The sequence below is a fragment of the Lolium perenne genome, chromosome 4 (assembly GCF_019359855.2).
Source record: "Lolium perenne isolate Kyuss_39 chromosome 4, Kyuss_2.0, whole genome shotgun sequence".
NCBI classification, from domain to species: Eukaryota; Viridiplantae; Streptophyta; class Magnoliopsida; order Poales; family Poaceae; genus Lolium; species Lolium perenne.
In genome coordinates this window covers 352,646,345-352,659,153 of record NC_067247.2, presented here as the reverse complement: position 1 = coordinate 352,659,153, position 12,809 = coordinate 352,646,345, and the positions used below count along the sequence as shown (strand labels likewise).

The 12,809-nt window shown below is 45.7% G+C and overlaps 1 protein-coding gene across 1 annotated transcript; it reads right to left on the bottom strand.

Annotated features, from left to right (window-relative positions):
- Nucleotides 1-6,314: 6,314 nt before the first annotated feature.
- On the bottom strand, nt 6,315-11,370 carry LOC127296974 (uncharacterized). Its single transcript, XM_051327224.2, has 4 exons — nt 10,496-11,370; nt 7,034-7,129; nt 6,855-6,922; nt 6,315-6,748 (listed from the first exon to the last, which is right to left on the bottom strand). The coding sequence occupies exons 1-4, from the start codon at nt 11,240-11,242 to the stop codon at nt 6,601-6,603; spliced, it is 1,059 nt and encodes a 352-aa protein (XP_051183184.1). The 5' UTR covers nt 11,243-11,370; the 3' UTR covers nt 6,315-6,600.
- Between the last annotated feature and the right edge of the window lie 1,439 nt (nt 11,371-12,809).

Genomic DNA, 12,809 nt, shown 5'->3' with positions numbered 1-12,809 from the left:
GAAACCGGGCCTTTACAAGGTTCTTGGGGCACACATCCACAACTGAATTGGAGGCTCCCAAATCTGTAACAATACAACAATCAACAACAACACATCAACACAAATCAACTAGGGAACCAAATAGGAACACTAGCATGAGATCCCTCAAACAAGAGAGGGGGAAATGAAAAACGCTTCGGTGAGGATGTAGATCGGTGTCTTCTCCTTCGAATCTCCAAAGATCAAGAGCTTTGGTTGGGGCAGGAAGGAGATCTTGCAAATCTTGTGTTTCTTTAGGTGGCTCTAATGGAGGTGGCTTGGCAGATTTCTTGTGCAATGATTGAGCAAGCATCCAAGGTAGAAGAAGGGGGGTATTTATACCCCCCCCCCCCAGAAAATGAGCCGTTGCAGCTTCCGGGGGGCCGGATATTCCGGCCTAAGTAAGGGCCGGATAATCCGCCCCCCCCCCGGATAATCCGGCCTCAGGGACAAAACTATGACAAAATCCGGCCAAATGTCCGGCCCCATGCCAGACTTGTTTTTCTTCAGGTCCTTAGCCAAAATCGAGGGGGCCGGATATTTCCAAAATGTCCGGCCCGGATATTCCGGCCCTGGGACAAAACCGGGACAATATCCGGGCAAATGTCCGGCCCCTATACTGACTTGTTTTTCCTCAAGGACTTAGCCGAAAACTGGGGGCCGGATATTTCCACAATATCCGGCCCGGATTATCCGGCCTGATGAACTTTTTGCTGTTTTCTTTTGACAGACTGACCACATCCAACACACATGAACATGTATCTATGTAATCCCTGTACCACTTAAACAAACATTAGTGTATCACATATATTGACATCAAACACACAAAACATAATGTGAGAGATGTTCTTTCAAGTGGGCGCGAAGAGCTGCTACCCAGGATCGAGCGATGCAAGCACAAAGACATAAGAGCTTTTTTATCCAGGTTCAGGCTGCACGAAGAGAATCCCTACTTTTTACTTGTCTGAGTTGTATTCATGTGTTCTTTACACAGGGAGCTAAGATTCCCCCTTCCTTTCCCTCCGGTCCACACCCCCAAGTCTCCAACCCTCTAACCTTTTGCTACTGAGCCTTGGACGTCCTTTTATACCACAAGGGGTTACCATATGGGATAGCTACATGTTTGACACCTACACTAAACAGGTGGCGGTCCGCGGGAGAGGTCACAAGCTGGTGGCATAGCTGTCCGCGAGCCTCATGGTTGGTGCCGACGCATCGTCCTTGAGTCATCTTATTGCCATGCTTCCGCGCTAAACCTGGTGGGCATTGAATACTCCTGCACTATTCCCAGGGAGATGGTGACTGCCATGCCGTTCCCAGGGTGGACACGTCTTCGTACGCTGGGAACACGTGGAATGGATCGATCGAGGTGCAGAATTGGGCCCCAGGCTGGTCATACCGGGCCATGTGACTCCAACCCTTTTTTCCTCCCGGGGCGAAGCAGAAAATTGGGACGGTATGACCGGACCCAAGGCCGGTCAATATACTGGCCATTCATGTGTTCCCCTTGTCTGCCGCCTGCTGCGCGTGGAATAGAGAGTTGGACCGGGATTCCCTTCCTCCTTTCCTCTAGCGTATCATGTCGCCCAAGGTTTTGTTTAGTTATGGGGGAGAATTCATGATGTCCATTTGTCTGACAGCCTTGACAAATTTTCCTACAACCTGATGGGAGATGCTCGGTATTTTGCAAAATCTGCTTATGAGGCACAATTTTTGGGTGTTTGGTGCTGTCCGATTTGGAGTAGGTTTGGAAGACGAAGATGGAGGAGAAAATTTGTTTCCTCGTTTGGCTATTTCCACAGAATCGTTTTTGGATGGCAGATCGTCTTTGTCACAGAGGATGGCTACTTGACGACAAATGTTGTCTTTGAGATTAGATCATCAAACAGCCAACCATCTGATCTTGCTCTGCACTTTTTCCAAGAGAGTGAGGGCGTGTTTCTCGCGCCACGGACCCTAGGGTGGCGGTCATTGCCTCCACATCTATTAACATCGAGGGGTGGTGGAAGAGTTCGAACTCTGGGACAAAGAACAACGTTGCCGAAGACAATACTCTTGCCGGATACATTGCTTGGAAATCTTTGGAATGAAAGGAATCGGCGCATCTTCAGGGAGTCGAATTGCAACCGGGGCTGGTGGCTGAGAGGGCTTGACAAGAGGTGCATGGTTTAGGCAGACATCAACGATGATAGTTTTGTTTTACTATTTTCTCCTGTGTTTTTTTTTTTTTTGCCAACTTCCCAAACCAATCTTAAATTTGTTGTTGGCTGAGTATTGGGCGTGTATAGTCTTTTTTTGTAAAGCTTATGGGTATTTTCCCCCTTCTATAAAGCAAAGGCAGAACTCTTGCATGTTCAGTTAAAAATAATCTTGAGAGACGGTTACATGAGATGTATTAAAGATATGGATCCAAGTTAACTTCATGGTTGACTCATGTGATGAGGCATGGTTTATTAAGGTTTGAAGCATGTGATCAACTTAATAATTTTTCATGTATCTCAAGAGATTGTGATGGAGCATAAAGAAAACAATTGATAGCTCATGATGAATCCCATTATTGTTCATGAGAGAATTCAGGCTTTGACGAGCATGTCTTGAAGAAATCAAGATCAAGTAAATATTTCATTTTTTTTTCCTCAAATAAATCATCATAATGAGAATTGACCAAAGATAAGAATTAACTGAAAATACAAGGTTCACCAAAATAAAGTGAAAAGATTAGATTTAAGCTGGCCAATGCACAAAGCAGAATGGTTAGTGTGATATTGGTGTGATGGCCCTTGGTGGTTACAGTGAGGGAGTAGTAATATTTTTTTAGAAAAACCCATAAGGAATAGTGTAAAGTGTCTTTTGGAAATAAAAGTTAAATGGCGTCACGCGCTCACTTTGACAAGTTGCGTGACCAGTGCAGTGTGCACCACGGTCTTCATTTTTCAACTTGTGTAACCAGAGTGCACATACGGAAGAGTTGTGTGACTCCCCGGGCCATTTATACTCATTGATGTTGTCGAAATAATTTGGTGTACATAAGCAGTAGCTTTGATTTCTTTACCAACACCGCCTCTGAAATGATCGAGATGGCTAAGCAAACTTATTGCAATTTGCAAAACTATTCATCTCATAGCGAGCTGTCCTTGATGCAAACAGGATCAGGCTTGTCAGCAGACAGCAAGAAGTCCTTCAAAATTTTGTTGAACCGTGATGGGTCCTCGATCTGTGGACAGTGGCCTGTCTTACTTATGATCTCCACTCTAGCTTTCCCGTCCAAACATCTGAAAACAAAGTAATTTTTTTGTGCAGAGCATGAGTCGAGCCGTGCTCCATACAAATGATGAAATCAGGTTCCTCTGCCATACACTGAAGTGAAGTTCATGTAGTGAAAGTTACCTTTGAATCACAGATGCCTTCTCTACCAGGAACAACTGGTCATGCTCTCCCCAAACAATTAGCACTTCCTACATTGAGACACATACGCACGAGCAGGAAGATTATAATGGGAACAACCTGCGTATAATAAGACGCACACAGCTAAGCAAAGAGGGGTGTATACTTGAGATAATGGTGTTACTTGGAACTTGTCTGTGCCGACCGTGATCCCCTTTAGAACATGGATGAGTTGTTCCCTGTAGTCCGTGAAGAGTTTCTGACAGGTCACAACAAGATCATCCGATTCAGTACATCAAGTGGTTTTTACATCTGCTGTATTCTACCGATATTGATGTTCTTATGGCTGAAGCACAGCTGAAATTAGAGGTATATAAACCTGCCATGCCGGCTGAACCGTGCATGAGTGTGAGAGATCAGATAGAAAGGAGTAAACTATCACTAGCATAGTCCAAGGCAAATAATAATAGCACCGCCTTTAGGAACTGACTATGTTAACGAGAGGCAATTTTAAAGAAAGTTTGGAGCAGATAGTGATGCAGAGGAAAAGAGTAGCCGTCAAGTGAAAGAGATGCCCCTCCGTTTCTTTTTCATGAAACGATAAAGGGGAGGACCGTATGAGTTCCCGTGCCATAGAAACTTCTAAGTTATATACTCTACATCAACTGGGTAGATGGAACAAATAATCCCATCATCAACTTCAAAAAATATAGTACTACTTGATCTAGACAAGAACCACCCAACAATAAAAGAAATGGTAGTTTGAAGATTTAACGCGACTTGCACTTCAGCCATAGCAACAAACATGAAACAGTCTGTGAGATTCGAACATCACTCAATCATACGGAAATACCTTTATGAAGCACTGTTCTTCCAGCAAGGACAAACTCCTTTTAAAAGGTGTGTGTGCGGTAGAGCCCAAGTTTGCAAACTGAACTACTTCCGCCTCTCGAGAAAATGCTGCTCAATTTTTTCTAATACGGATGTATCTACAACTAAAACATATCTCTCTATCTCCGTATCTAGATAAAGTTAAGAAACTTTTTTTTAGAGAAGGAGGGAGTATGTAATATTTTTCACATTATGTCAAATGACAAATACCTTTGTTTTCAGTAGAGGAAGCATATTTTTGTTTGCAAAAAGGACAAAATCCATAAATTAAGTAGAACAAAACCATTACAATAACATCATTGGTCTTACACCGGCGACTTCCCTATCGTTAAACAATCATGTTCTAACTCCGGTGATAATCCGGAGTTCCAGAGGCAGCATAGAGCTTGCCTAAGAGAAGACTGGATCGTCGATTGGTAGTCGGGAACAGAGGAGACATGTGGTTGCAAGAGGTAGCAACTAGGTTTTTTGCTCAAAGCAAACATCCCCTTTGAAGTCCATACCACTATTTTGAATAGCTGACGAGCTGAGTATATTTCAAAAATGATAGTATGAGGACCTGCTTTCAATAGCTGAATACCAGAGATATTTAGAAAAATAATAGTATAAGGTCCGTAGCTGCCTATGGTTTAATATTTTGAAGTACAGAAAAATTACATCTTTTGAATATCTTAAAATTAAAAAAATACTAGCATATCCACGTAACTTTTTGTAAAACATTATAACCATTTGTAAGATGTGTCAGAGCTTTTTTTCTTCTAGAATATTGGTGTGTCAAAGTTCTATTTTAAAGTTCAATAAAATGTACTCTAGTTTATTGTGTAACAACTAAATTTTGCGGCTAGCAAATGATATGCGTTTTTACAAAATACAAGGGCGTGCTTTTACTCGTTAGTATGTTATCCACATATATAAAAAAATTCAAACGGAGGCAAAAGCTTACGCTTGGATTTATTTTTATCCATTAGCTTCAATAACGGTTGGTATCATGGTAACGAGAATCCCGATTCCTCTATTATAGGTTTAATGACTTTAAGATCTAACTAGATTGGATCGATTCTATGAGTTCGGAAGTAGAATCCACGATGATGGCTCTGCTATTTATGATCCTACGATTTGCGATCTTGCCTAATGGATATCGATCTGATCCAGAATCACGATCTTCGGTACCTTGGTCGGTATGCCCTGGTATTTGCATGCATTCAGATCATGGTCTCGGTGCCTACTTGTTTGAGGGGTGTTTTCATATCAGGGTTCAACCGGCGGAAGCATGAAAAATGCCACACTGATTTAGTGGGACCCCGGAGAGAACCTTTGAAAGGAAATTTTCACATCCACTATGTGCATATAACTATATAAGAGTTCCAAACTGGATCTCTTTAGATAAAAGGATGCCACACTGATTTACTGGGACCCCGGAGAGAACCTTTTAAAGGAAATTTTCACGTCCATTATGTGCATTAAGAGCATATCCAGTCGCGTCCCTCAAAAAGCGTCCGGCACAAATGATTTGGGGCACGTTTGGGATCGCGCCGGACAAAAAGAGACCAAAAATCTGTACAAAAAAGAGGCCCTTCCCAGCCGCGTCCCTCAAACAGCGTCCGGATGTATGCATTTTAATAGAGGGGACCACCCCATGTGGGAAAAGTAGGTGAGAGAAAGTGTGGGGAAAGAGACTAGCATGTGGGGACTAGGGGCTGCATGCATGCATGTGGATGCTGTTTTTGTATCCGGCGTCCCCGATAGAGACTCTATGCATAGAGTCTCTACCGGGGATGCCGGACACAAAATGAGGCGCTAATTAGCTTTGGGGGATGCGATTGGACAGTTTTTTTTCCCCATTTCTTGTCCGCGGTCCCCCAAATCACGCGACTGGAGATGCTCTAAGAGTTCCAAACTGGATCTCTTTAGACAAAAGGATTTTTTTAGTCTCGTGGTAACCTAATCTAGTCCTCTTACTCAACTTTGTCCGCGGTCCCCCGAACATCATTTGGGGGACGCGACTGGAGATGCTCTAAGAGTTCCAAACTGGATCTCTTTAGACAAAAGGATTTTTTGGTCTCGTGGTAACCTGATCTAGTCCTCTTACTCAACTTCCTTTTGTCGGGTGCATTCACATGGTATCATCTTGCTATCTCACCCAGCCACACCGGGTAGCACTTAGTTTTGACATACTACTACGGTACTGCAATATCTCCACCGAAATATTGATACCATAATTCCGTATACTACCATTTCCAGTGTTTGGGCCTTTCGGGATATCAATACAAGTTAGTGGTTCGCTTTCCTGCAAGCCCTGAACGGGCTTCAATTTTGGGCGAAGCCAAATTCCGGCCCATCCGGCGCGTCGAGAAGGAAGGACCTGATGAAGCCGTTAACCTTGCCGGCTCCCTCCAGCTGCAGCGCGTGCCCTGCGTCCTTGATGATCTCCAGCCTGCACTCACCTCCCAAATGCCTACATCCAGGAATTGACGGAAAAACACAGCGAGTGTTAAAACTCTGCAGTCACCACATCAGATTCATGGAAAGCAGCATGGTGCAGAGTCCATGGGTGGTTTTACCTCTGCAGCCTGTAGCCGAGGTCGACAGGGAACACCTGGTCCTTGTCCCCCCAGAGGACTAGTGTTCGCTGATCGAATACAGCAGAACTGAACCGTGTTAATTACTTGTATGAAATAGCAGGATATAAAGGGGAAATAAGATGTTAATGGAAGTTGCTTGCGATATGCAGCTAGCGGACCTGTGTGAGAACCGGGAGGGGGTCGATGCCGGCTCCGTTCTTGAGCAACTCTCGCAGCAGCTCCGACCTCTCCTTCCTCTGGTCCACGAACATCAGCTGCAACAGCGAACAGAGCATGTGCAATCAAAATTCAGTATGTATAGACTACGGAGAAGGAAAATACCAGGATGAACCCGGGTGAACTTGCATCCGTTTTCTCCAATATTTAAAAAATGCTATTGGAAAACCTTAAAATTTTAAATTAAACTTTTGCATGTACATTCGTGCTGTCCTGTATTGACGTGTATTCAGTACAGAGCAAGGGCACCCATGACGTGTATTTAAGTTGGATCGCTAACCCATCCTACACTGCAGAGTCTACACTATTGATTGATAGCACTACCATCGTCGTCTGCTCTGCTGGATATATAACATATGGTTACGTCCCTGGTCCTCGGAACTTGCCGCCGTATAGGTACATGGCACTGACGTGCTGCATATACTGCAGCTCGGAATAAGTTGATTTTTTTCATTCAAAATACACTCCCGGATCAACGGTGATGGCGGTGATGAAGATGCTAGCTAGCTTGTTCTTTTCCTGGATCGACGCAAGTTTGGGTCTGTTGCAATGGACGGTAGTGGTGTGTGCTAGCAAGTGTTTTGTACGGACGCGCGGCACGTGGGCCGCCGTGCGGAGCGGACCCTGCAGAGAGACCAGAGGAATCGAGGGCGGCATGCACGTCGATCCAGATCTCAGCTACTCCCGGAGTGCAGCTGCTGTCCTTCTCTCACTCTGTCTCTCGTCAGTACGCTGACTGATTACTATCACGGTATCACCTCCATTCTATATAGTCCTTCCGTTCATGAAAATATATATTAAATTTGAATGTTTTTATATGCTAAATAATGTCTATATATATGCATCTAAATTTAAACAAATCTGAGATATCTTTTTATGAACAGGCGTAGTATGTTTAAAAAAAAAGAACCTTGTTAAGCTTTCTAAAAAATGCTTGTATATTCTTAATCTGTGGTCAACTTACTAAGACTGCTCATAGTGGAAGTAACTTAGCTAGTAACATCACACAACCCAAGGTATTTTGGTGACATGGCATGACAATGAATGAAAAAAGAGAGTAAGGTGGTAACTACTATGTTACCATAACATCACACACCCCAAGACAAGTTGAGTCTACACCATAGTAAATGACACAATGCATGACAATACATGTAGACTACCCACTATGGAGGTAGTAACTTAGACTAGTGACAAAGGTAGTAGTAATACCTCCTTTCAGTTTTAATTGACGCGTGTCTAGGTATAATTACGTATATGCATGCGCAGGCTACTTCCCGCATCGACTAAAATCGACCAGAGGTAGTACTAGTGTTACTGTGGTCAAGTTACAACACGCAGGCCTAACTTTAGTTCCGTCTAGATCTGGACAACACGTGGCCTTCTGACATTAGTTTATTGTAGTAAAACGAATGCACGAATTAAGTGCAACAACATCATCTTCTAGCACTTTCCTGCACGTTCCATACGTGCTACCTCCATTCTGACGCGAACTCACACAGGAATTGCACAGGGGTAGGTAGTGAGACGCGTCGATTATTCCGGACCGGAGGGAGTAGTTTATATGGTTAGAGCATATTTTCAGATTATCAACTTGGTTAACATAATACCAAATGTATAACAGAAAAATTATTTTATTACAAAGTAGAACATCTAAACTTTCTAATGATAGATTTTTTTTGTATTATTATAGTTAAATTTACGATCTACAGATATGCGCATGCTCTATAAACCAGAATAGAACGTATTACGCAAATACATGCATCCAGATTGCATAATAATGTTGGGCGTGCCATAGATCGCATGCCGGGTGGTGGCGATCCACGCAACGGTGGTAAAAAAGCTAAATGCGGATGTGTACCATCGAGTAGAAGAGAGGTCCTACTAGCAATAATAAAATAAAGTTTTTTTATACCTACTTTAGTTCTATTCAAGTCGTAAATCATTGCTTTTGCATCGTTATAGCTAAAATGACGTAGCCAGACGATGGTCATGGTATTGTCATTTCACAACAGCCAAGAGCACTTAAGAGTAAAAACAGAAATCAACAATTATCCAACAAAGCCCAAAGCATGACCATCCATATATTTTTCTTTTTTTGCTATGCCATTGGTTATGGATGCATTTGAGTTTCGGAGAATTTTCTTTTAATTCCAAGTTGGGTAGCAACTGTAATTTTTTAGCTGCAAGTGAGGTTGTAACTAAAGTAAAATGCCTACGAACCTTTTTATTTGCTTTGTAATTTATGCTAATGATGAGTTAGAACAGGTGTTGTAACTAAGATTCAATATATCACGTGAGTTGACCGAGAGCTAGTCATACCCATGATAAGTTAGTGCTCAGTTGATCGCATCGTGTTTCATGTATATAAGTTGCAAATTAGATTGCAACTGAGGTTTTTGATAGTAAATGGTGCTACAACCGAGATTCTTTTTTCATTTGCAAGTGGAGATGCAATTATGCAAAATTCTATAAAGCGTTAGATTTAATTTGTTATTGTTGCTACTCATAAGTTTTAACAGCGGTCTGCGATCTGCAACTGAGATTTGATTACATCATCTAACGAGACTAAATAAATTTTGACTCGACTGAGAACTAGAAATACCCCGAAGAAAGTTGATGAAGACACGTGTAAAACCTTGCTCGCGCTAACGCAAGCACATGCATTCTAAGGCTGGTCATAGTGGGGAGTAACTTAGACTAATAATATATGACATGTTACTAGTCTAGGTTAGTACCTTCATAGTGGATAGTAACTTATATGTGGTATCATGCATTGTATTATTTATTATGTTGTAGACTCATCTTGATTTGAGGTGTGTGATATTAGAGCAAGTACAATAAGTCCTAGTCAGCTGGCTATAAGGATTAAAATAGTATATTATTGCTTAGTTGGAGGAGAGAGAGGAGGAGAGAGAAGGAGAGTGGGCTCTTATGCAAGAGCCAGCTCTAGCACGTGCTCCTAGGCACTTTGTGAGAGTGAAATGTGGGCCATACATTGATAAACTACTACATTTTTATAGCTCACTATTGTATATGTTGGCTCTAAGTTAGCTATAGATGACATGGTACTTGGGTTATAGCCAGCAGCTGGCTACACTATTGGAATTGCTCTTATGGTAGCATAGCTACTTACCATCTCACTCTCTTTTTCATTTATTAGCAATTTAGCATGTCATATCACCAAAATGATGTGATCGTCACAAACAAGTTAATCTCATCATGATTGGTTAGATGTATGTGAATCATCACCGGTCGAAAGAAAACAAAAGTTGCGTCTCACCGACCGAGGCATGCATAGTAAATGAACCTAGCTAAATCAGACAAACAATCGATCTGGGTTTCAAAAAAAAAAAAAAACTGAATCAGACAAACAGAATTATTACTAACAGCGCGCGCTAGCTAACCTGGATGAAATCGTGGAGGACGAAGTCCGGCAGCCTCGGCGGGCGGTGCATGGAGCGGCACACGAGGCGGCGCAGGCCGGCGGCGGTGTCCGGCAGCAGCGCGTCCTCGACGGCCATCTCCTCCCGCGCCGCTAGCGCGCTGATCTCCCGGGCCGTGGCGGCGACGGCGCTGGTCATGACGACGAGCCTGTCGACGCACTCCCTGGCCTCCACGGCCGCCAGCCGGTAGGCCACGAAGCCCCCGTAGCTGATGCCGACGACGTGGTAGCGCGGCACGCCGAGGAGGCGCATGGCGTCGGCGACGCAGCGGGCCTGGAAGGCGACGGAGCGGAGCGGCGAGGCGGAGCGGGAGTGGGAGCCGAAGAAGACCAGGTCCGGCACGTAGAGGTGGAAGCTGCGCGAGAGGGCGGCGAAGTTGTGCGCCCACGTCCACTTGGCGTCGCCGCCGAAGCCGTGGAGGAGGAGGAGCGGCGGCTTAGTGGTGGCGGAGGACGGGGAGGCCGAGCACCAGAAGCGGAGCGTGGTGCCGTCCGGGCCGGGAAGGCGGACGGTGACGGGGCGGATGCGGAGGCGCGCCAGGAGGTGGAGGGTGAGCGCGGCGTCGCGGAAGGCGGCGAGGCGGAGGCGGAGGAGCAGGCGGACGAGGAGCAGCGACAGGGAGAGCAGCGCGAAGAGTGTCGACTGCTGCTTCATGGCGTTGACGGTGGCGCCGGTCGCCGCCGCGGCTGATCCGGATCGCGCGTGCATGATTACGGTCCGGCCGGAGAGCTGGATGGTGTCTCGTTTGTACTTTGCAGTGCACGTTTTCTTTCTCGGCGCGACCGCGATGTATATATACGACAGACTCTTGCTCGGTTGTGCTCTAGTCCTGCGCTAGCTCATCATCCTCAGATGGACTTGGAGTCTTGGACATATACACTACTAAACGATGTATAGATGATCCATGTGATGTGACGATGCGTGCACGCTAGAAAGGCAAGGAGTAGTTCTGCCGTGCAAATACCGGCGTCGACAGTGTTCTGTCTTCGAGCTAGCATATATATAACGCGGTCGGTGTCGATCAGTCCAGAACTAATCTCCTCTCTTCGACACTGCACTGGTAGTCTACTCCACTCAGTCAAATGTTTCTCGTTGCATATCTCTGTCGCTGCTCTCCCTGTCGCTATATCAAATTTAAAAGGTTCTAAAAGTTTGAAATTTGTTTGTGAGAGTGTTCACAAGATGTGTATTTACAAGCTCAAAAAAATTAAGAATCAAATTTGAAATACACACGGCTAAAGGAAAAACAAGTTGATATGTAGTATCTTGTGCTTTTGTCTTCCTGCGACACTATTCATGTTGGATTTACTCCCTAAGTCTCTGTGCATCTCATATTTGGTTCCGAAATTCTAAGGATTGTAAACATCAATCTTGTGAACGCTAACAATTTTTTTTTAGAAACTTATAATTTGGAATTTTGGGGAGTTGTCCTATCAATCTATCATGTATATAGCTTGGGATCATGCGGAGAAATGATTTTGTTCAGTGCACGGGACATCCGGTACACGAAATCACTATGTTTCGTTACGAACCAATACATCTGAGCAAACCCAATACCCAACCACGATCATATCAGACTTGCTCCCCAGCCCTCCCGTAACTCTCCAGCCCTAAACGCCGCCGCCGCCGCCGCCTCTAGCGCCGCCGGGGCAAAGACCCTCGGGGCGTGGCGGCTGCGGGGGCCCTTCCTCGTCGACGCCTGGTGGACGGCGGCCGGATCCCCTTCCTCGACGCATGGCGGGCGCGCGGATGGGTTGGGCGGCGGCGGCCTGCGCTACGCCCCCTTCTCCCGTCGGCTCTCCCTCGGCCGGCGCGGTTGCGATGGGCGGCAGCGGCCATCGTTGCGGCCTCCCTCCTCCCGTCGGCTCTCCGCAGCACTCCGACAGGGGCTGGTGGTGGGCGGCGGCCAGGCTCATGGCCTGCGCCAATTCCCCCCCGCCTCTCGCCGGTGAGTGGAGGCGATCTCGGGCTTCACCCGCGACACGAGGTCACCCGGGGCAGCAGCCTTGGGTAAGACGGTGGAGGTGGCCCTCTTCTTCGCCGGAGAGGGTTGGCCTGCGGTTGGTGGTGGTGGATCTATCGATCTATCACCGCGTTCCGGCGGCGAGATGGAGATGCTTGGAAGCCGGCGACGGAGTCGTCGGTGGAGGGTTGGAGTGGCCAGCCCGGGATGGTCGCCGATGTGGGGGTCCGACCTGAATAAAGGCGGTGGTCCTAGGGTCTCTCTTGCGTGAAGAGGAAGACCTACCGGAGGCCTGGACTCGTGATCTAGCCG